A 23,158-nucleotide genomic window follows, 5' to 3' on the forward strand; every position below is an offset into this window, starting at 1 on the left:
GCTGAAACCTTCCCCACCCCGACCCAGTGGCCCATAAGATGAGGGGCTTGTATGTGGACCACCCTACCCAATAATCAAGCTCCAGTCAGGTGACTGAAGGCTGACCAAAGCCCAGGAGGCCTGCCTGGGAGCTGCAGTATCTGTGACAAGAGAGCATAATCAGACTGCGTGGATCTCAGGGCTATGAGAAGCTACTTACTGGATTTCCCTTTCCTCCAGATCCCCACAGAGGTAGGGGAGAAAACTGAAAAGTTCTACAGCACGCCTTGGCCAAGGAACATTAGGGGTGATGGTACCTGGGCTCAGACTAGATCAAAGCGCTATCAGGGGAGCTTTCTTGCCTCACACAAGATTCAGAATTGGGCTCAACATCAGGGTGCAGCAGGGGTTTGCCTTGACCGCTCATCCACTGTGGTCCAGTGCCCAGCCCAGGTGTTCTGGTGCTTGTGAAGGAGCCTCAGGCAGGGTTCATGATTGCTCTGGGATTTGGGGCCAGGGCTACTAGACTACCCAGCATGAGGACCTGGGTCTGTATAACACTATTTTAAGCCTCACAAGGACTTCTTACCTTAATCCTAAACTTCTCCTAGGTCATCACACTTCTGGTGATAAGGTTTCACTGTGTCTTTGTTGAAAGGGCAAAAGTCCTTAAGCAGCCTGAAAAGGCCCAGCGTGATCTACCTTACATCTGTAGTCATTCTCTAGCCACTTCCCCTTATTTTTCATTTGAAACTGAATTACTCCCAGTTCCTACCCAGGGCCTTTACATATGTTAGCCTCTTTGCCTGGCTGTCATTTACCCACCCTTTGGGTCTCAGCTTTCAAGCTGACATCCCCCTATCCACCCCAGTCTAGGCCAGATGCCCCTCCTCTGTGCTCCCATAGCTCCCTGTATTTCTGTATCCTGGTATTTATCACTGTATTGTAGTTGCCTGGTTACTTGCCTCTATCCCTCACTAGGCCATAAGCACTGTGGGCAGGGACCGTGTTTTGTTCCCCGATGTTTCCCTAGGGTCTTGCGCAGTGTCTGGCAAATAAAAGCACTCAGTAAATATTTGCTGTATGAATGAATGGATGATGGAGGTCAATGGGCCCAACCCTCTCTGGGCCCTGTGTTTTAAGATCCATTGCTATCTTGGTGTTAGCCTGAAGGGCAAATAAAAGATTTGGTTCCTCCTGGGGCTGGGGGAGGACAATGGGCTCTCAGACTGTTCCTGAAACCTGTGACTTCAGTCCAGCCCCAGCTCTCCTGAATTGATAGGGTTTTGGTGGATGATTAGACTGAGCATTTCTCCACCCAGACCACCCTCCTAGAGTCCCCCACAAATTGACCTCACTGGGCCTGCTTTTATGAAAGGTTTATTCCTAGTGCTAGGTCCCAATCTTCCAGGGCTCTAAGCACAATTAAACTGGGTGGGTAGGTGAGGGGAGGCCCATTCAGATGTAGGGCCAGAAGTGGGGCTCCCCATATCCCCACCCCTTTGGTCCCAGTCCCCTTCTCTGCAATGGGCACACATTGAGGAGGGACAAAGGGTATTGGAGGCAACATCATTGGCCCAGGGGAGCCCAAGAAGAGCTGCCATTGGCTGACAGGGCCTTTTGAGGCTCTGCCATTGGTCAGGGGGCACACCCCAGGAGCTGGGGATAGGCCTGAGGAGTGATGCCATTGGCCAGGGAGTGGTTTTGTCATAGCCTTTGACTGTGGAGTGGAAGAAGATCTGGGAATGAAGCCCAGTGGCCAGGAAGATAAAGGACAGGGCAGCAGCCGCTGGGCCTGCAGGGCCCCTCCCTACCCACAGCAGTGTGGGCACAACTGGTGTCAGCCCCAGCCAGGGAAAGGGAACCCAAGCCAGAGGGCAGGAGGCAAGGGATGTCCCATGCCCACATCTCCCCCACCCTGGGACTGCCCCTCCAAATGTCCTTCTTGATAGCCAGGTTGGGCTGGAGCGGCTCACTGCTCCTCTAGCCAGGAGGGCTTCTCGGCTCCTGGAGGCCGCAGCTTGATGTTGAACTGCTGCAGGGTCTGCTCCAGCTGTTTCTGGTTCCCAGCAAAGTAGGCTGACACGGCATTGTGGAAGAGCAGCAGCTGCTTGTGCATCACCTTGATCTGGAGGTCCACAAGCTCAGCTGAGACTGGACTCAGATACCCTTCCTGAGGGGCTATGAGCCCAAGCCCAGACTAGGGGCACACGGACTCTGCTCTGATGATGCTTTTTGGAATGGGAGCTGAACTCCACCAACAGAGTGCAAGGATAAGGACTAATCTGATAGGAGACATCTGACTTGATTGGCTGGGACTGAGATTCTGGTACCCAAGCTCAAGGTCTGATTTTTCCCAGTTATGTCCCTGGGACCAGCAGCTAAATCCACCAGTAGAAAAGGGCCAGGGATAGAGAGAGGGTGAGTGGAAAGGTCCAGGGGTTGAGAGGACTGGGGGAAGATCCCACTCCTTAGCCAGGCTGCATTTCCCATTCAATGATGGGGAGGGTTTCAGAGGAGTGAGGAGGTCAATGTTACAGATGGGAAGGTGGGCTGGGTCAAAGGGGTGGGGTTGGCACCTTGTTTTCTTCCAGGAACTTGAGCTTGATGGCCACATCTCCTCGCAGCTTCTCATATTTGTCCCGATGGGCCTGGAAAGTGGCCTGAGCACTCTCGAGTCGACCACGCGTCCCTGCATCCCGAGGGCCTAGGCTCAGCTCCTCTAAGTCTGTTCGGTAGGCATCATATTCCAGCCTGGGGAGGGGGTGATACAGGCTGGTCTCCACCCCTTTGTTCTCCACACATACTCACTCGCCTTTCTTTCCTCAATCCTTAGGCCCCTAAAGCTCAAACTTCCACCCAAGCCAGCCAACTCCCAAAACCCTAGGCCCTGCCAGCGCCCACACCTGGCAGCCTCATACTGTTTGACAGTCATGAGTGTGTCCTCCATGGTCTTGGTTACCAATGTGTTGATGCTAGAGACAAAGAAGTTCACAGCCCCTAGCAGTGTTTCTCCATTCTTGCACAGCAGCTTCTGCGTTTCTGCATTGTAGCCAAATTCCTCCTGAGGGCAGAAGGGAGGGACAGGCCTTGAGTAACAGTCCCCACCTGACTGGAGCTGTAGCCTCCCCCCTCCCCCTGCCGCCCCAGGGGAAACAGCCATTGAAACTGAAACATCCCAGGACTGCCTCCAGCAAGGCTCTCTTAGCCAGAAAGTTAGTGGGGCCATTCTGGGGATGCCTGGGGCAGGAATGTGGGAGTGGGGGTCTCAGATAAGTACGCAGGCCTAGACCAGGGAAAGCTGGTGTAGCAGGCAAGGGAGGGGCTCTGATGAGGCTGAGCACTCAAGGTATTCTGGCCAATGCAGAGAAGGGTTACTTGTGAGGCACCTAGTGTGCCGCCTCCCCCACCCCCTCCAACTTTTGGACCTCTGTACAAACCCTTAGGCCGCCTCCACAGGTGAGTGCTGCTGGGGGCAGGGCTGGGCCCACCCTGGAGGGGTTCTCCCTCTGGGCTGCAGGAGGGAGGGAGGGAGGCTGAGGGGTGACTGCCTGGGAGGGCCTGGGCCCAGTCCCCCCACCCTCTTCGGCCTGGTCGAGGCACCTGAAGCTCTGGGGACTTCTGGCTGAGGTCAGCAAAGGCGTCACCCAGTGCATGCTGGGTCTGCAGCAGGCTGTAGAGGTGGGCGGTTAGTGCCCGACCCAGCTGCAGGACACTCTCATACTTGCGCTTCGTCTCACGCAGCAGCTCAATCTGCAGCTCTAGCTCCAGGTCCACAGTCCGGGAGCCTCGGCCAAATCGCTCTGATAACAGCTGCTTTGTGCACTGATTGGGAAGCGGGGAAACAGATCAGAGACCCTAGTACGCCGTCCCCTCCCAGCAGGTATCTATCCCAGCATCCCCAGGCTCCTAGTCTCAGCCATAGATAGGATACTAGGATCTGGAAGATAGGGAAAAGGCACCCAGGAAAGTTTGAGGGAAGGGAGAGGTGTTTGAATCTCACCTTATATGTGTTAATGCCCCATTTCTTGACAATGTCAAACTTCTCTCCAGCGATGCCCCGAGCCACCTCATCTCCGGGGCCAGCAGGAGTAGCACTGTGAGATGGATGGCGGCCAGACCCTAAAGGACCAAGTTCTTTGACACCAGCCTCTCTCAGATACAATCAAAAACCTCTGTGGTTCCACCCATACTTCCCTCCCAGCACTGATAATGATTTCCCTGAAAGAGCATAAGCTAGAGACAAATAGATTCTCCTATCCAACTAGGAGGAACTCATACTTTGTGCCCTGACACTCAAATCCCAATATATATCAGCCTCCTTTTGAGGTGGTGGTGGTGGTTGGAGAAGGAGGGAAGAGGGAGTTGCTAGTGGACAGGGGCAGAGGAAACAGCCGAAAATAGGCTGAGTACAGAGTGGCTGATCAAGAATGGTGGGTCCATCAAACAGAAACCCGGTTGACATTCTCATGTGGAATCCTTGTCAGTGTGAGATTCCAGGCTGTTTGTTCCTCTAAACATTAGAGTGTAAAGTAGAACTCTGAAAAGCCTCACAAAGTTCCAAATAAGATTCGGGCTCCAGAGCAGGGGAATGGTCTGTGAAACAGAGTTCTTCTTTCAACTCAGGTGGTAACAGCAGAGAAAGGACCCATGAGCGTATCTCGGGGACTATATGGCAAATGAAAGCAGATGGACAACCCTGGGAATGGGCCTTGGGCTGAGATTCCATAGGGTTCATACTGGCAGAGGTTCCCAGGATCTCTAGACAGAATTCAAACCTTCTTAGACACATCCTATGATCCCTAGAACCATCCCTCTCCCCCTCTCCACTCAAGCTCCCTGTCCTGTTCTGATCATTCATACCTGTGGGGATGAGTCCATCACCAGAGCCCCCATAGCCACCAGACACAATGCTGGTTTCATTGAGGTTGGGTCCTGACACCATCACCTGCTGGAGGTCCTATAGGCCAGAGAAGAGGGGGGCTTCAGGAACAGAGGGGCAGCTGAAGCATTTTGGGGGTGAAAACAAGCTTGGATTGAAGCATCAGAGAGAGAGCACACAAGGGACGTCTGCACAGAATCAGAACAAAGATTTGTAAAAAGATTGAAGGGAGTCACGTAAGTTCAGGGAAGGCTACTGGGGTGCAAGCTCAGAGTTTATGAGTTGGGATTCCTCAACCAAAACAACATGGAGAAGAATCGAACAGAAGCACCTGCTCCAGCCCATCATCCTCAGGAAGCTGCCCAGCTTCACCGTTCCCGTGGATGGGGATCTCCATTGTGGCTGCCTTCCCTAGGATCCCGTCCGTCATGGCGAGCGAAGGGACCGGAGTCAAAGTCTCCACCCCAGCGCCCTGCAAAGCCCAATACAGACACTTCTGGAAATTGGCCAGTACTCCAAAGAGGAAGATCTCCCCTGCCATTTCTGAGGTTCCCAGGGCTTCAGTGTTCTGGGGTTTGGACATCACTCTTTCCTTAGCTCTATGTATATCTCCCCTCCAAGGTACATGCTTCTATACACGCACACCCAGGCCACAGGTGTGCCTAACCTGAGATCATGTTCTCATGGCCCACCTCCCCCACCCCCACCCCACTCAGGACTCCAGTGATCATTCATGCATTCAGTCCTTCAACAGACATTTAATGAGTGCCGACCATGTGCACTATTTGAGGCAGTGAACACGAGATAAAGTCTGTGCTCTCAAGAAGCTTATCCCCATGCAGGTGTTTCCCCTGATCAGGAGGTGAACCCCTTTCCAGGGCTCAGGTGTCTACCTATCCCCCCACTTCAGGTAAGTTCTCCATTGCTTGGCCTTCCACACTTCTTTACTGTTTCTTCCCTTTCCTGCAGGTGGTCTCCCCCTCCTCCATCCCATGCACCTCCTTTTCCTCGGGCCCTCCCCTTCAGGCCTTAGTTGAATCAGTTGGTTTAAGTTCCCGACCTCTGGCAAAAGCCTCTCTTTCCCAGGACATATGTGATCTCTTCCAAAGTCAGTTATGTCTCCCCAGGTGTGAGTCTCCGCCCTCCCCCCACATACACCTGGGCATCAGGTGTGTTCTCATCCTTCCCCAGGGCTCAGAGGCATCCTGACCTCAGGTCAGGTTCGTGCATTCAACTTGCTCTCGCCCATGCATGTCCCTCTCACCTCGGGCCGGGCCGCTCTTCCCCTCAGGGCGCCAGGCCCGGGCCGCGCGGGGACCTCGGGATCCAGTTCCCTTCGCGATCCTAGCAGCAGGTCAGGGATTCGGCGGAAGTGACGTCCTCTCCCGGGCAGAAGAAGCCGGCCACGTCGCAAATGATAAGGGCGGAAGTGACGTCGGCAGCAGGGGCCGGACGATCCTTGAGCCAACCCCGCTGTCTCTGGGGAGTCACAAGAGGTCACTTCCGGGGCGTTACCTAGAAGTTGTAACGGAAGTGACGTAGGGCACGCGCCCTTGGCGCGATGGAGCAGCAGCAGCAGCAGCAACAGCAGTTGAGAAACGTGAGTGGGAGCAGAGTCGCTATAGGGCCATACGTTTACCTAGCATCCTTGTCAGCGTGGCGGGAACCCCAAAGAGCCAGGCATCCGAGGGGTGAGAACGTCGGGCCTTGGTGCGCGGTGCTGGGAACCTCGGGCGGTGCGGCCTTGAGTTGAGATACGGTCCTCTTCTTCGCTGAATTCCTTGTCCCCTTCCCTCCCAGCTGCGGGACTTCCTGTTGGTCTACAATCGGATGACGGAACTCTGCTTCCAGCGCTGCGTGCCCAGCCTGCACCACCGAGCTCTGGATGCTGAGGAGGTTAGGTGGGGAACTGAGTAGGGAGCTTACCCCCGGTCCTCAAGAGTTAACCACAGGCTACTTGATTCTCCCCCGCGCTTCCCCGACCTCTAGCCCTGGCCTAGGCGAGGGATGGGAAAGAAGGAGTTGGACCTGACAGAACACCTTTGGTCTTCCTTCCAGGAGGCCTGTCTGCACAGCTGTGCTGGGAAGCTGATCCATTCCAACCACCGCCTCATGGCCGCTTACGTGCAGCTCATGCCTGCCCTGGTACAGCGCCGCATCGCCGACTACGAGGCTGCCTCAGCTGTGCCAGGTGCTGCTGCTGAACAGTCCGAAACCTCGCCATCAGGCAGCTAGCCCTGCCCAACCCCAGGAAGGGAGGCACTGGATGGACCCTCAGATTGAAGGAACCAGTGGACCTTGGGCTAGGTGCAGCCTGGGTATAGAAAGTGAGGGGTTGCCTGAGAGCTGGGTACTGTTGCTCCTTTTCCTGGAGCTAATAAACCCGCTTTTACTCTGTTTGGTTTATATAATGGGCAGGGAAGCTTTGCCCACTTTATTGGCACCATTCTTTTTATTCTGTCAGTGCTTCAGCCCTGGCAGCAGAGAAATTGCCTTCTATGTGTAGAAAGTAAACCTCAACATTCCCAAACACCTGCTTAAAGTAAGGTCCTGTGGCAGTAGCAACAGGAAGTTGGTTCCTGCCCAGATGACAGAGAAAATGGGAGCTCTGCCCATCTAGCTGACCTTAACTTAAATCTATCTGACTTAAATGGCTCACTTAAGAGATATCTAGGAACAACAAATTAGGAAACTACAGGCCTTTTAGGCACTACCTCCTGGGAAGTCAGTAGCCTCAGACAGAGCTAAAACCTGTAAGAATTCTGGAGTGTTCTGGAACTTCAACTATTTCCCTGAGTTGTTACTTTCTTACTCTTTTCTGTCTTCCAGGATAAGCAGTAAAACCTTTTATCAAAGAAGGTATGTGTGCTTGTTTTCAGGAGCAGTCAGAAAGGGGAAAACTTGGGGAACTGTATTCTGCAACACAGACTTGAGGGAGAGAAACCCAAGGGAGAAGTAGATGGTGGTGGTTATGGGGAAAAAAGGAGGAAAGCAAAATCTTAAAGACTTATTGACTGTTACCTTAATGTCTGCTACTTGTCTATAATCTCCTAATTCTAGCTCTTCCTCCCCCTGCCGCCTATTGTTCCCACTGTGCTTCTTCTGTGATTTCTCATTCCACCCTCTCTGTTCTTTCCTCATAATCGCCCTTCCCGTTGTTGAATTTACTTCTGTATTCAGCAGTCTGAATGGCCTATCACACCATCACCGAATTTTCTTTCCACTCTTGCATCCTTTTTGTATCATCCCAGCTGTTTTAACTTTGCTGCTCTTCCATTCACACTGTTAGAGAAAAACAGCTGTATATTGAATGCCACTAAATATATTGAATGCCACTAAGATCTCTAGCTGCAACCAAGCCCTTACTACCATTAAGCAACCCTTTGTGGGTTCCTGGTCTATTTGCTCTCTTAGTCACCACAGTAGTTATTTTATACCTTCACTGCTGCTCTCCCTAATCCCCCACCTCACCCTCAGCTCTTCCCCATCAGGTGACCATGTTTCATTTTTTAAATGGAAATGGAAGCTCTTAGACATTGGCTCCCATAATAGTAACTAAAAAACAAAAACAGAAACTTAAGAACTACCCAGAGAGCAGATGTTTTTCCCCCCCTGGGCAGATCAGGAAGTTGAAATTCTCTAGTAGCAGACCCTGTCTGAAAATGCAGATCTGACTTTAAAATCCATGTTTCCTTTACTATACCAGGTTTGCCTTTCAAAATATCTATTGAGCACCCACTTTGTGTGGGTTCTGATGCTGGTATTACCCAATATAACAGATGAGGAAACAAGAATTCAGTTGTACCAGGAGAGCCCACCTTATATACAGTTACCTATTGAGGGAGGTGGAATAAAGTCCTCTCCTTGGAAGATACAAATGCAGGTAAAAGAGCTGGTGAACTGAATTCTCAGTGACAGGGATGGGGACCTGGGATATTGCGCTGCTGGTGGGAGGATTCTTCCACGTTAACATTTGTGTTTATATCCTTGCAATAAACTTCCATTGTGAATTATCTGTGTTTCCATGTCACATAATTAGTAATTGCTGGAGAGGGACTAGGAACATAGATCTGAGTCTAAAGCTTATGTTCTTTGAACTTCAGAGCTCATTTGTGCTTGCTCATCTGCACCCAGCCTGTCGCTGGGCATGGGAAAACAAGTGTCCCTTAGTCTAGTCCACCAGTTAGTCCCTCAACTCTAACATCTCTTCTTTCCTCTCTGTCTATAAATGTGTTCAGTACTTAGGAGAAAAACCTTATTCGTTCTGTCTTCCATAGTCACTGAAGGCTCCCTCAGGACTTACTATGGAAGTGTTAGCCATTGGCATAATGAGAGCAATGTGATGTTCCAAGCACAACACAAGGATAAACACTGACAAAGCTTTATCCCTTTATCACAAACACATATTGGAGACAGGGTTGTTCCAGACCTTGTGGCTTCACAACTTGAACTAAACAACTTTAGTGGACCTTGTGGCCCACTTCTTTGCAAAGTGATTCCTTTGAGCCTATTCAGCTATATCACCCTGTCTCATAACTTGTCCTTAGTAACTGCCACTCTCTTACTTCCCTCTCGATAGCTAGTCTTTGGTCTTCCCATCCACCTCTTGGTAATTTAATGTTACAATGACAGTCTTTCCAATGTTTTGGTCTCTTAGTTCCTTGACCTAGTCTCCAAAGATTTCCACCCTGTCTTAGCCACTCATTCCCTTAGTCATATCCTGACCATTGTCACCACCCAGACTGCTCCATCTTCAAAACACTTACTTGCATCTTATTCACTGACTGTATTCCTTCCACTTTGTTTGTTGAGCTGTTCCTCTACCACTTTTTTATTTCACGGGATCATTCAGGCCATTGCTTCTACCTTCTTTCCATTAACACCTTATCTTTAGATTCCAATCAAGTTTAAAGTCTAGTCATTCTCTTGGAATAGGCTTAATTTCCTTGTCTCACCTCTCTTTGTTGGACTTGGATAAAAGGAAACATTAGTGCCTACATTTGGACATCTAAAAGGCACCCAATGAAAATCACTAAAGAGCAGATTTATATCACTATGAATTCATGGTTATCAACTTTAAATGGAGTCTGGGCCCCTGTAATCCCACTTAATTTTTCTAGCCGTCTTTCCTCTTCCCTGCAATGACTATTTCAAACCAATATTCTTAAGCCTCGTATTACTCCTACCATTCTCACTTTCTGTAGGTCCCCTTATTTTTAATTCATAGGCAAAGTAGAAGCTGTCCATTGGGAACTCCTGCAACATCTTGCAGCCCAAAGCTTGGTCACCCACCTACATTGTTACCGTGCTCTCTTTCCCTCCTGTCTAAACAGGACAAGCATCCCTCTTAAGGTCAGTGCTCATTCCTGTGCTCTGAATCCTAGTCCTTCTTTGGGGATCTCTGGCTTTTCACCACTTTACTAAATTCTTCTCATCAGTGTTTAACGTGCTAAAGTCTCATTACAACAAACAAACCACTCTACCTCATTTCGCCTCCAGTTACCATCCAGTTTTTTCCCCATTTTGTAGCTAAACTTCTCAAAACCTCTAAACTTCTCCCCCCAGAAAAGTTGAATACTTTGGCCCTCTCCACTCCCATGCCTCATCCCAGTCTGTTTTGACTTCTACAAAACCTTTAGTCTATTGAAATGGTTCTTACTGAGGTCCCCCTAGCTCACCAAGTGACCATCGTATCCCTGAATCCAGTGGTTATTGCCCTCAGCTTATTTCCTCGGCCCACTTCACTTCTCAGTGGCAGCTGGTACTATTGACTAGTTCCTCATCAGCACTCATAGGTGTCTATGATTCCACTCTCATGGTTTTACTAGAACCTCTGGCCTCCTTTGCAGGAGTCCTTAGGCTCCTTTGCAGGCTTACTGGCCTCCAACCTTTAAATCTAAACGTATCTCTAAGCCCCATTCTTTCTCAATCTAATTTTTCTGTGATTGTGTCATCCCCACTCTGAGCTTTAGTTGCTAATGACCTTCAGATCTCTCCTCTGGGCTGCTTGATTGACATCTCTACTTTGGTGTTTCAGAAACATCCCACCAAGCTCAGCAGGTTTCCTCATAAACTTTGCTCTTGTGCCTAGTACTCAACCAGTTGCAGAAGCTAGAAACCTTACTTACCCGTTCACTCAATTGCCAAATCCTATCCGTTTACATTTCTAAAAATCCCTAAATTCTGCTGCCTCTCTTATCTTCACAATCTCCCACCAGGATTATTCCAATTCCTGCTACTTCCCGTATCCAGTTGTGCACCCCTCCAACCTAGTCTCCATCCATTGGCCAGAAGAGACAAACTGATGCTTAAAACCTTGCAATAGCTTCCAATTCTTCTTAGGATTAAAAACTGACATTCTACGCATGACCTACAAGATCTTGCGTGATCTAGCCACTGCCTACCTCAGTCCTACCTTGATCTTATCAATGATTGTCAACACTGGACAGTTAATACTGTTTGTTGAATTGAACTAAATTGAATTGAACCACACCTCACTCTCCCTCTCTCTGCTCTGACCACACTGGCCTTTCAGTTCCTCTAACCTGTCATACACTAGTCCATCTCAGGGCCTTTGTACTTGCTGTTTCCTGGCCTGTAATGCTTTCCCCCTTACTTGACCTACTGAGCTTCTACTCATTCTGGAGTACTTAGTTGAAATACTGTTTCCTCAAATAACTTCCCAGACCCCAGCTCCCATAATTCCTCATGTTTTTGGCATGTAGCACTTGTACATTTGGTAATTATACACCCCGTGGGGTCAGAGTCCTTGTCTGCATTGCTCACCATTGTATCCTTATCACAGTGCCTGGCACATGAAAGTGCTTGATAAATCTTTGTTGAATGCACATCGTTCAGTCTTCTCCCAGCTCAATCAGCTATTTGCATAATCAGAGGAAGGCTTTTTATCTGAAGAGACCAAAATGAATCTGCATTTAACCTTTGGCCTTTTGCCAGTGATTTAGAGGTATAGAGGTGTTTTTAATTCAAAATCTCACTTTTTGGTATCTTCTGCTCTAAACATCCACAGATTAGTCAACACCTAAAACACCTCCACCTACAGCAGATCATTCACATCTTGCTACAAGGCAGGCTGGGGAACATCATCTTTATTCTTACCAGTCACTTACTCAATTAAAAATTGGGTTCAAGGAAGAAAAGGAGAAGGGCTATTGGGAGACACCTGCCAATCTATTTTCCATACTAACCAAGAGTGATTCTTGTAAAATATGCGTTTAACCATGGTACTGATCTACATAAGGTCTTCCACGACTCCAGACTCCTTAGCCTCACAAGTGGGGCTTCTCTGATCAGGTTCCAGATGACTTCTCTGGCCTCCTCTTCAACCAGTTTTTTTTTTATTCTTTGATGCTTGGTTATAAAAGAATCAGTTTATTTGTGGTGTTCATCATGCTAATAATTCCAGACTCTGTTTTGCCTTTTCTTGGTATGCCCCACATTCATCTATGTATTTACATATTTCATAAATATTTGAATGACTTTTACCAACGTTAAGTCCTGCAGATATAGAGGTGAATGAGAAAGATGCTATCCTTGTTTTCTTGGAATTTAACTTCGATATGGTGATGGTCAATATAGAACAAGTAATCACAACTGTGATGAACGTCGCAAAGAAGAAACGTGCATTGTAATGGGGATATACAGTAGTGCCAACTTACCTGCATGTGGGATGAAGGAGAGCTTCCCTGAGGAAGTGATTTTGAAGCTGAGATTTCAAAGGTGAATTAGAATTAATCAGGCAAAGACAGGGGGAAGAGCTGCCCTCCTTTCCTTCATGTCTTTGCTTAGATGCCACCTTTTATTAAGACTTACTCTGATTATCCTACTTAAAATTGCAACCTGTCCTCCCTTAAGACATTCCTGATCCCCTTTTTTCCATAGCACTGCCACTTCTTATGTACTATACAGTTTATTCATTTTATTACTTGTTATTTGTGTCCCCCACTGGAGTGTCAGCTCCATAAATCAGGAATTTTTGTCAGTGTTATTGTTTTGTACACTGATGTAACCAGACACCCAAATTAATGCCCAACACAGGTGATACTCAACAAATACTTACTGATAAATTAAGGTAAGAGAGTATTTCCAGAGCAAAGTTCTAGAGCTTGGCTTAAGAGAGAGGAGAAACTCTTACTGGAAACAGGAGGGAGGGAGGAAGGGATGAGATCAGATCTAAGTAGTTGTGATTTGGTTTTGGGAAGTTGAGAGTTCATTTATTTATCTGTCTTCCTTTAAATGGAGGTACTGGGGATTGAACCTGACCTTGTGCATGCTAAACATGCACTCTACCACTGAGCTTTACCCTCCCCTGAGAATTCCTTTTAAATAACTGTGTAATGGCTAGTTTTGTGTGTCAAATTGGCTGGGCTACAGTACCCAGTTATTTCATCAAACACTAATAATCGAGGTGTTACTGTGAAGGTATTTTATAGATGTGGTTAACATCTACAGCCAGTTGACTTTAAGTAAAAGAAACTGCCCTCAGTAATGTGGGTGGACTTCATCCAATCAGCTGAAGGCCTTGAAAGCAAAAACTGAGATTTCCCAGAGAAGAAGAAATTCTCCCTCAAGACACTGCAACATTAACTCCTGCCTGAGTTTCCAGCATGCTGACCTATCTACCTTAAGGATTTTGGACTTGCCAGCCCCACAATCATGTGAGCCAATTTCTTAAAATAAACGCCTCTCTGTCTCTCTATCTCTGTCTCTTCTCTGTGCGTCTCTCTCTATATATTGGTTCTCTTTTTCTGGGGAACCCTGACTGATATCTTTTTTTTTTTTTGAAGTAGGAAGTAAAGTTACCAGAGAGTAAAACAAGAAAATGGAAGATGAGAGTGCAGCAGAAGGCTTGAAATAGTCTTTGCAGAGAATGAGAGAGTGAACTGACAAAAGGAGCATAATTAGGTTATTAGGTAGTGTTGAGGGCTCGGTAGAAGTTTCTGAACAGATTTCCTTTTTGACCTTGCCTGTCTGGAAAACTGTTGTTTTTGTTTTTTTTTTTTTAATTGAAGTATAATTTTTAAAATTTTATTTATTTGGTTAGGTTTTTTTGTTTTGTTTGGTGGGAGGTACTTAGGTATATTTATTTATTTTAATGGAGGTACTGGGGATTGAACCCAGGACCTCATACATGCTAAACACGTACTCTACCATTGAGCTATATCCTCTCCCCAGTTGAAGTATAATTGACATACATTGTTATATTAGTTTCAGGTGTACAACATATGATTTGACATTTATATACATTATGAGATGATCACCATGATAAGTCCAGTTACCATCTGTCACCAATGAAAGTAATTACAGTGTTTATTGACTATATTCCCTATTCCAAATATTATGTCCCCATAACTTATTTATTTTATAACTGGAAAAAAACTGTTCTTTAAGGCCTTAAACTTTAGAGCCTACTATGATTCTATGACTCTTCCTTGCCTTTTCTAGGAAGAGTTCTTATCTGTGCCCTCACTGAACCCTTTTGTTATGTCTTGTTCACCATTTTGTCCACAGCTCTTGGTAGAGTGCCATAAACAACAGCACAGACACCTAGCTCACACAGATCCACTGTACCTGGTGCTTATCTACCAGCCTCTATTCCAAGCATTGTACGTACATTAACTCATTTAATTCTCATGACAGCCCGGTAAGGTAGGTACTATTATTATCTTCATTTTATAAAAAATAAAAAATAAAACTGCAGTAAAATATCCCACAACTAGCAAGTGCTGGGCTCAGGTGTTCAGTCCAGGCAGTCTGACTCCCAGAGGCCATCCTCCTGGCTAACGAAAGTTGCTGTACATTTATGCATCTGTTCCACAGATACATTCTGATCACCTACTCATGGTGCCCAGCACTAAGGGCTGAGGGAAGAGCAGAGAGCAGTCAGAATCTCTGCCACCGTGGAGCTTATACTTCTAGTCAGGAGAAATGGACAATAAGTAACTAAGTGAGTATTGATATGAGGCGGTAATAAGTGCTACGGAGAAAAATAATGCGGGGTATGGAGGATCAGAAAGGTGGGGAGAAGGTTGCTATTTTATGGTAGGTAGTCAGAGAAGAACTCACTAGTAAGGTCTCTGAGCAGGGACTTGAAACGAGGGAATAGGCCTAGTGGACATCTGGGAGAAGAGTATTCACTGTGGTCTAAGCCTCTGCTTGTCCCCAGGTATCCATTGTCTTCTTCCTTTACTAGTCGAACCCCTGACTTTAATCTGGGCACATGGTTACTGAAAATAGAAATCAGATGTTGCAGCTTTCCTTGCAGCTAGGTATGTCCCTGTGATTGAGTGATGTGTGCAATGCCAGTTTTTGCCTTGAAAGGTAAGACTATGTCTTCTCTGCTCTACCCCATCTCACTAGCTGGGATGAAACCCAATACACATGATGGTGAACTCTCTTGGACTTTGAAGACAAGGACCATTTCCTTGGAGAAGGCAGCACAACTGAAAGGCAGCCATATTACCTCTGGAGTACTTATACTTGGACAGTTATGTGAGAGAGAAAATAAGCTATCATGTTAAGCCATTGTATTTTGGGGTCTTTTTGTTATTACAGCATATGTATGGTAGACAGAATGGTAATATGGTGCCCAGGATTTTCTGCCCCCTATGTACACACCCCATATAATCCCTTGGACTGTGAATATGATAGGTTTAACTTCTGTGATTAGGTTACATTTTATAGCATACTTGACTATAAGAAAGATTATCTGGGTGGGTCTGGCCTAACCACATGAACTTTTTTAAAGCAGAAAGTTTTCTCTGGCTAGTTGCAGAAAAGAATGTCAGAAAGTTTCGAAGCATGAAAAGGGTTTGAGGTGCTGTTGCTGGTTTGAAGATGGAGGGGCCATATGGCGAGGAAGACAGGTGGCTTATAGGACCTGAGAGTGACCCCCAGCTGATGTCCAGGAGGAAACAGGAACCTCAGTCCCACAACCGCAAGATACTGAATCCTGCGAACAACAAGGATGAGCTTGAAAGAGGATTTTCCTCCAGAGCCTCTGGACAAGAATCTAGCCTAGCCAACACCTTGATTTCAGGCTTATCGTACCCTGAGCAGAGAACCCAGTCAGGCCATGCTGGGCATGGATCTACAGAACTGTGAGATAGTAATCAGGTGCTTAGTTTGTAACAGTCGGTAACACAGCCACAGAAAACTGTAGGTACTATAGGTAGGCTCTGAGGTGGGAGCGTGCTCCGTGGGATGCAGGCAATAGAAGTGGTGTGAATAGGGGAGAGTAGGACAGGTTACAGAGGGAGCAGCCACCTTGGGTCAGATGGCAGCTTGTAGGCCACACAGAACTTCGGCTTTCCTGAGAGAATGAGATAATAAGGCATTAGTGAGTTTTGAGCAGGGGAGTGATAGGATCTGCCTGTATTTTAAAAGGGTCACTGGCTTTTCTGGAAGGAGTAGATTGTAGGGGGAAGGGTGGAAGCATGGAGACCAGTAGGAAGGTTATGGGATAATCCAGGTGAAAGGTGGTTGTAGCTTAGACCAAGGTGTAGCTCTTAAGGTAGTGAGCAATAGTTGGATTCTGGATATATTTTGAAGCTGTTGCTTAACAGAATTTGCTAAAGCTTAGATATGGAATGTGTGTGTGCAGGGTGGGGAGTCCAAATTTTGATCCAAGCAACTGGAAAAATGGACTTACCATTTACTGAGATGGGGAAGACCGTGAAAGGAACAGGTTCCTTTCTGTTTTGGTGGGGAGACAGTTAGGAGTCTGGTTTTGGACATTTTACATTTTTAATTTGGGGATTCTTACCAGATATCCAAAGCAGAGGTGGGACTCCATCATACGCTGAATTTTTGTTTTTTTAAATCATCAGGCTCCCCTACCCTTGATTTTGAGCTCCCGGTGACCCAGGATTTTGTCTTACTTGGGTTTGGGGGAGATGAGGTGGATGTTTGAGAGTGTGTGTTGGCGGGGGAGGGGGTCCCAAAGACAGCTTGTTGGTGCCCGGCGCTCGCCTACACGCTCCGTGATTGGGTAAACGGGCACATGGATTATACCTGCCCGCGACGCTCTCAGGATTGCTACTTTCCCAAGTCAACCGTGTGCCTCTTTTCCAGACGCAACCCGGCAGACCTTTATTCCCAAGGCCTGCGCACAGCCGACAAGTTTGGCCTGGGCCCCGCCCTTCCCAGGCCCTTCTCCCTTGGCCCCGCCCCTTTCTGGCTCCGCGGGTGCTCTCAGCAGAGGCTCCGGCCTCTTCTAACCGGCCTCTTCTAACCGTTCTTCTAACCGGCCTCTTCTAACCGTTCTAACAGCAGAGAGGGGATGGAGCTGCCGGTGAGTCCGCTGCTGGGGATCCGCTTCCCTTCGCCCTCCTCCCCCACTTTCACTACTGGTCCCAGGAGTGTCCCCTTCTCCCACACTCCCACAGATCCTCCCCCTCCTCCCCACCTGGTCCTCTCCGCCCTCTCCCTCGCCCCTCCATCCAACCAAGTAGTTCTGTGAACCCAGTCCTCTACTTTCTGTCTAACCACCCACCTCAGTGCATGGGCAGATGACTAGGGCTTTGCTGCCTCTGAGTGACTACCTGTTCTTCCCCTTCAGGCGATCGCCAGGCTCTAGTCCCAGTGACAGTTCCTTGCTGTTCTGAGGTCCTCTGAGTGAGCCCCTTTCAGTGTGTGTGTCGATTTGCCTCCACAAGTGATCACACCTGTATGCCAGTCTCTGTGGTTGGACCCAAGTCTTCGATCATCCATTTCTCCAACAGGCACATCCCCATGAACCCTCAGCAGCAGGTCAATCTCTGTTCCCTTCCTTTGCCTCCGGTGCCCCTTAGGCCAGGTGAGGGGACATTGTCCCGGGCAGTGGGAAGGAACTTTGTGCGGGGAGGGCCCTACCTCTGTCCTGGGCGTGCTTACCAGTCTTTAGGAAAGCTGTAGGGAGGGTTGAGGGTCTCTGGTCTGGCTCTCCCCTGCAGCTCCATCCATTTATTTCCCCGTCTGAAGTCCCTCCCTTCCCCTTCACCCTAACCCCTTGACCCTGCCTAGAGCCTAAACCCTCTTCTCTTGCCCTTCTCCTGAGTTGGGCCAAGCAGGTGAGGTCCAGCCACGAGGAACATGGAACTGGCATTCGGATCCTGAGCAGTGGGCATGGTCGATTCGACAGCAGCTGAATGCCTGGCTCCTCTTGGTCTCAGGTGAAGAGGTGTCATCCGAAGCCCTTGAATCTCGGCACTCTGTAGGTATCCAAGACAAAGGAGAGCAGCCCTGGCCCCGTCAGGTAAAACAGAGACAGTGCCTGAAGGCAGCCGTGACTCGGTCAGAGCGGCCTACGGTCCTGGAGCTCCTGGTAGCTGAGCTCCGAACTCTGTTCTCAGCTGTGCTGCAGGACGGCAGCCCTGACGCATGGTACTACCTGCTTGCGGTGCTGAATCTGCTCCCTCCATATCGTGCACTGCTTGTCGGTCACCTTGATTTGCTGCCTTTCCTGGAGCAGCTGTACCGCTGGGCACCCTGGGTCAAGTCCCAGCTCCAGCTGGACCTGCTAGTTGCCATAGACCAGGCCTTTCCCCGAGACACCTCTTTGTTAGAGGGCACCTCCCATGTTGACTGCTGTCCCCAGAAGCAGAGGTTCCATCGTAGGACTCCACGCCCAGCCTGCCCTATTGTGCAGGCTTGTTGGGGAGGGCAGCACGTAGATGAGGAGTTGTCCACGTGGCTGCGACCACTGACACTGCCTGAGCTACAGCACAGCCTGGGTATCGTTGGTGCCGAGATGGCCCTGGAAGAGGCCCAGTGGTTAGATGGCCTCAACCTCCTGCCCTTGGCACTTGCGACGGACATCCCTGTACAGTATGAAAGCAGTGACACTGGCAACGGAGAGGAGGAGCCCGTTGAAAGAAGAGAGACTAAGTAAGTGAGGGACCGTATCTGGGGCTTTGAGCAAAGGAGAGAAAGAAGCCAGTTCATGGGTGCCTCTCAGGTCACTTGGATGTCTAGAGCCAGCTTCATAATTGATGTTAGCGATTAGCCTGACCCCGAGCCAAGCTGGTGTGAGGCTACTTCTTGCTTCCTTTTTGTCTGCAGAATGAACCCAGTGTTCTCAGTGTTAATCCCCAAAAGGAAGTGCAGAAATTCATGAAAATCAAAAGTCAACCATGAGGAAGCCAAAGCTTCAGAAAAAACCTTGAGTTTCCAGAGTTTCTACACTTCTTTTGCAGACAGTGCTTAGTTCTTTTTCTCACTCGTTTGTAATCCCTGTCTTGCCTCTGGGCCTACCTAGTGCTGGGTGCTGGACGCTGGGTCCAGGTCCTTCCCTTGGGCTGCTCCTAGTGAGTGCTTGTCTGAAGGCCCTTCCCATTCATGTCTGTGTGAGCTAAGCCAGCTCCAAAGGCAGATTAGAGTTAGCAGCACTACCAGATGAGACTTTAATTCTGACCCTTCTAGAGTCTTCTTCCTGCCCTGCGAGCGTCGGAATCCTAGCCCCTGGAGCTATGATTTTTCTCCCTAATCTGGCTCTCATTGCTCTCTTCAGGGTTTCAGAATGCCTACAGAGACCCTCTCTTCTGAGAGTTCTCTAATTCTAGTCTTAGAATTTCTCCCTGTCCTCTGGCCAGTTTGTCTGTGACTCATTCACTGTCTGGGAAGAAGGGTAGTTTTACCTTAAATCAAGCTTGGCTTCCTCAATTTTTGCTCTAAATGCATGGATGGGTCAAGTTTTTCCTGAAGTCTTAGAGCCTTGACGGTAGACAGATAGGCAGGCCCCTGGGGCCCTGATGGAAGGTGGCCAGTGCCAACAATGTATGCCTTCAGTAACCCCAGCAGACCCCTCCTTTTTCAAAGACCTGCCCCAGGCCCTGAGTATAAGTTTCTTTTCCTGCAGGAACCTAACTGAAGTGAGAATGGGCTGAGATGTTGGAAAGGAGTCAAGTTCTTTGCCCTTTCTTTGGAGCTGGCAATAAACCTCTGAGGCCTAACTAATGTAGCTTAATTTGCACCATGTTCTCCAGAACTGGCTTCCTTGGCATTCATTCATTCAAGAAGTATAAGATATGGAATTTGACACAACATTGTAAAATGTCTATAACTCAATAAAAAAAAAGTAAAAAAAAAAGTATAGTATATCTAATGTAGATCAGAAACTGCTGGATGCTGAGGATACAGAAATGGCAAAACAGACTCAGTCTCTTCCCTGGGGTTTTACAACAGCTTAGTTAAGGGAGATAGATGTTAAGTAAGTTGATATAAATAAAATATCATTACAATTTGTGTTAAGTGCTATAAAATCAAAGAATATTGTCTTTCCTCTGGCAGCTGCTCTGGGGTGTGTGTGTGTGTGTGTGTGTGTGTATGTATACACATCAGAGTTAGGGGAAAGCACATCAGGAGAGTTTGAGTTTAGATTAGGATTAGCAAAATATCTTGCAGGTTGGGAGGCAAAATAAGAGGAAAATTTCAAGGAGGAGAGAGCAGGAGGGGAGGGTATATCTCAGTGGTAAAGTGCATACTTAGCATGCACAAGGTCCTGGGTTTGATCCCCAGTACCTGCATTAAAAAAGTAGGGTGGAGGGAAGGAGGAGGGAGCAGTCAGTAGTGTTAAATGCTACTGAGGCAAATAAGAAAAATCTGAAAAATGCTGGGCTTAGCAATAAGGAAGAGGTTGGTGTGAGAGTGGTTTCAGTGAAGCTTTGTGAGGAGGAAGGCAGATTGTAGTGTGTTCAGGAGTGAATGGAAGATGAAGAACTGAAAATCACGTTTTACTGTTTATTCATGAAGCTTGGTTTAAAAGGGAAAGAGAGATTAGGACAGTAGATTGAAAGAATATTGATGGCTGAGCATGATTCTAAAAAAGGAAAAAAATGGAGAGATGTTCATAGCCCTTAAGACAGTGCTTGAGAAGTAGGTGCTTAGTAAGTATTTGTAGAGTGAATGACTAAATATAGGCTAACAGCTGAAGAAGAAGAAATTGAAAATACATCATGAAGAGGGGAAAAGGGATCCAGAGCACAAATGGAGGAATTAGCCTCGCAGAGAAGAAAGTCACTCCTTCCTCTCAAATTCAGGGACGAGATCAGGATGGGAATATGTACAGATACATGTGTGCGGAGGCAGCAGAACTTGAATGAGTTAGTTCATGGCTGAGAGCCTCAGTTTTCCCTGGGCAGGGATGGAGGCAGGGAAGGGGCTGGGACTGGGAGCTCAGCAGGGCTGGACATGGGGTGGAGGTAGGTGGAGGCCTGGAATCGTGGCTGAAGAGACTGCAAGAGGTAGCTGCCTGAGGACTTGTGCTAAGACATCAGAGCAGAGTGAGCCCACAGATGAGACTAGCTACCAGAAGTCTATAGAGGAGCTAATATGCCTGGTTCCAAGATCTTCTGAACCTACGTAGATCATGTAGGGCTTTAATTATGGAGGAAATGAACTTTTAATAGCAGTTACACCATTAAGATGTCCTGATCCAACATCAAGATCGTAAACCCTACTTTCAATGTGAGCTTTAGAATGGGATTGCACTGTTATCCCTGAGCTAACTTGTTCTGTTGATCAAGGTTTGGGCCAATTATACTATGACACTGGTATACTCTGACTGGTTAAGTCTGAGTTTAATTATTCAGAGAGTCTTTTTATTGGTCTGTTTTTGTGCTCTGAGTTCAGTCTAATCAGAATTATTAGTCCAAATAATTAACTTTAGATTTCTTAAGTAATTAATTTTAATATCAATTTTGTTGATTGGTGTGGTAGGAGAGTAGGAAGATTGACAGTACTAGTGCAGGCTGGAGGGGGCTAAAGGAGGCATCACTGGATCCCGGCTGGAAAGAAAAGGATGTGAAGTTGGAAGGTGGGTGATAATGGAGGAAGAGCAAGAAAAAGTCACAGGCGCGGAGATCACACAGGGTTGGAGGGCAGATATAATGGGAGCAATAGATAGGACATCTAGAAGGTTAGGAAGGTTGCCAGAGAGGAGAAGTCCAGGACTGTGGACTTGCAAGGTGATGAGTGGGACAGCAAAGTATTCCCATTATTTTTACTCAGTATTTTGTAACATCGACTTCATAGTAATCACAGTCAATCCAGAATGATTATTCATTGATCAGGAAGGGAGGGATTGTTCACTTACAGGTGTGTGTGAATATAGTTGCCTGACTGTGTCACCTCATGGACTGACTGGATTTGCTCAGTATGTGAGCTCCTTTTGGTGCAGGTGGTTGACAAACTCTGACTAGGCTATGTCAGGTCCTCTCGGACTCCTGATCTAGCTCCTTCATTCTCTGGTCAGCAGTGGCAACCTGACAGCTTTGCTCTACCTCTTCTCTCCTGATTTTTTATCCTGCAGGTCTCTGCTTGACTCTGAAGTTCCCAGGGAGAAGACCTTCCAGAAAAGAAGCACTGGCTTCTTACCTCAGACTTCTCTTCTGGGTAGCCAGATAGTGACTGTAATGAAGACAGAGAGATACCTGAAGAAGGTCCACTTTCTCTATCTCAATGTGGCTCCCAGCCGCTACTTTAGGTGAAAGCCTGTGTCCAGAGCCCTGTCCCGCTCCTCCCACTCCCAGACTTGGTCCTATGCTGTCTTCCACCTCTTCCTCCTCTCCAGACCTGCTTCTGCTGTCCCTTCTCTCCCTTCTCATTTCAGCTCTTCTCCCTGTTGCCTCCTCCTTCCCTTCCCCTCAGCCTCCTCTCCACTCTTCACCTCCTCTTGGCTCCCCTTTGCTCTCATAGCTTTTGGTCTTGGTCATTCTTTCCTACATTTTGCTCTGTCTTCTTTCTTCTACCCTAGAATGATGGAAACATTTGGTCATCGCCTCAGAGGGGAATTTAATGGTGATCTCTTCTAACTCTAGTGTAAGAATTAGGGGTTTAAATCTTTACAGTGTCAGGGAAGCTTTGTGTTTCCTAAGGTGTCCTGTTCTTAGACTGAACCCAAATCTGCTTTCTTTGAACTTCATTTTTTGGTCCTAGATTTATCTCTGTGCTATAAAAACAAGTCTCTTCCTTCCATATGACTCAAGAGGCATCCATTCACTTGCTTCCATTCGATCCAGATCTTAGTATTTTTAAAAGCTCTATTCAAGTCCCTTCTCTTCCCAGAAATAATAACAATTGCCATTAATCAGGCTTTTCTAAGTACATGCGTCATTTAATTCTTACCTAACAGGTAGGTACTATTATTATTTCCATGTATGAGATGAGTAGACTGAAGCATAGAGGTTAAGTAACTTGCCCAAGGCCACATAGTAAGTGGTGAAACAGGACTTAAACCTCGGACTGTCTTAACTCAAAGGCCCACACTCTTAAGCAATATCTGATATACACTCCCAGGGG

The 23,158-nt window shown here is 47.7% G+C and overlaps 3 protein-coding genes across 9 annotated transcripts in view; 2 read left to right on the top strand and 1 right to left on the bottom strand.

Annotated features, from left to right (window-relative positions):
* Positions 1-1,342: 1,342 nt before the first annotated feature.
* ARFIP2 (ARF interacting protein 2) lies at positions 1,343-6,276 on the bottom strand. The gene is made up of 8 exons (XM_015238535.3): positions 6,126-6,276; positions 5,193-5,333; positions 4,843-4,939; positions 3,983-4,101; positions 3,583-3,804; positions 2,886-3,043; positions 2,559-2,733; positions 1,343-2,107 (listed from the first exon to the last, which is right to left on the bottom strand). Exons 2-8 carry the CDS (start codon positions 5,289-5,291, stop codon positions 1,952-1,954), a joined length of 1,026 nt encoding a protein of 341 aa, XP_015094021.1. The 5' UTR covers positions 5,292-5,333; positions 6,126-6,276; the 3' UTR covers positions 1,343-1,951.
* An 85-nt stretch (positions 6,277-6,361) lies between these two features.
* On the top strand, positions 6,362-7,719 carry TIMM10B (translocase of inner mitochondrial membrane 10B). Its single transcript, XM_006203468.4, has 3 exons — positions 6,362-6,461; positions 6,662-6,757; positions 6,920-7,719. The coding sequence occupies exons 1-3, from the start codon at positions 6,423-6,425 to the stop codon at positions 7,094-7,096; spliced, it is 312 nt and encodes a 103-aa protein (XP_006203530.1). The 5' UTR covers positions 6,362-6,422; the 3' UTR covers positions 7,097-7,719.
* A 9,525-nt stretch (positions 7,720-17,244) lies between these two features.
* The window catches only part of DNHD1 (dynein heavy chain domain 1), a 60,304-nt gene continuing 54,390 nt past the window's right edge, over positions 17,245-23,158 (top strand). For 4 of the 7 annotated variants that reach the window (XM_072969395.1, XM_072969396.1, XM_072969397.1 and 1 more), the window contains exons 1-3: positions 17,245-17,678; positions 17,932-18,748; positions 22,170-22,343. In XM_072969395.1, coding sequence (XP_072825496.1) covers positions 17,552-17,678; positions 17,932-18,748; positions 22,170-22,343 — 1,118 coding nt within the window. In that variant the 5' untranslated portion in view covers positions 17,245-17,551. The remainder of the gene's footprint in view (positions 17,679-17,931; positions 18,749-22,169; positions 22,344-23,158) is intronic. The other 3 variants (XM_072969391.1, XM_072969392.1, XM_072969393.1) reach the window with 1 other exon arrangement.

This window comes from Vicugna pacos, chromosome 10 (genome assembly GCF_048564905.1).
Source record: "Vicugna pacos chromosome 10, VicPac4, whole genome shotgun sequence".
Classification (NCBI taxonomy): Eukaryota; Metazoa; Chordata; class Mammalia; order Artiodactyla; family Camelidae; genus Vicugna; species Vicugna pacos.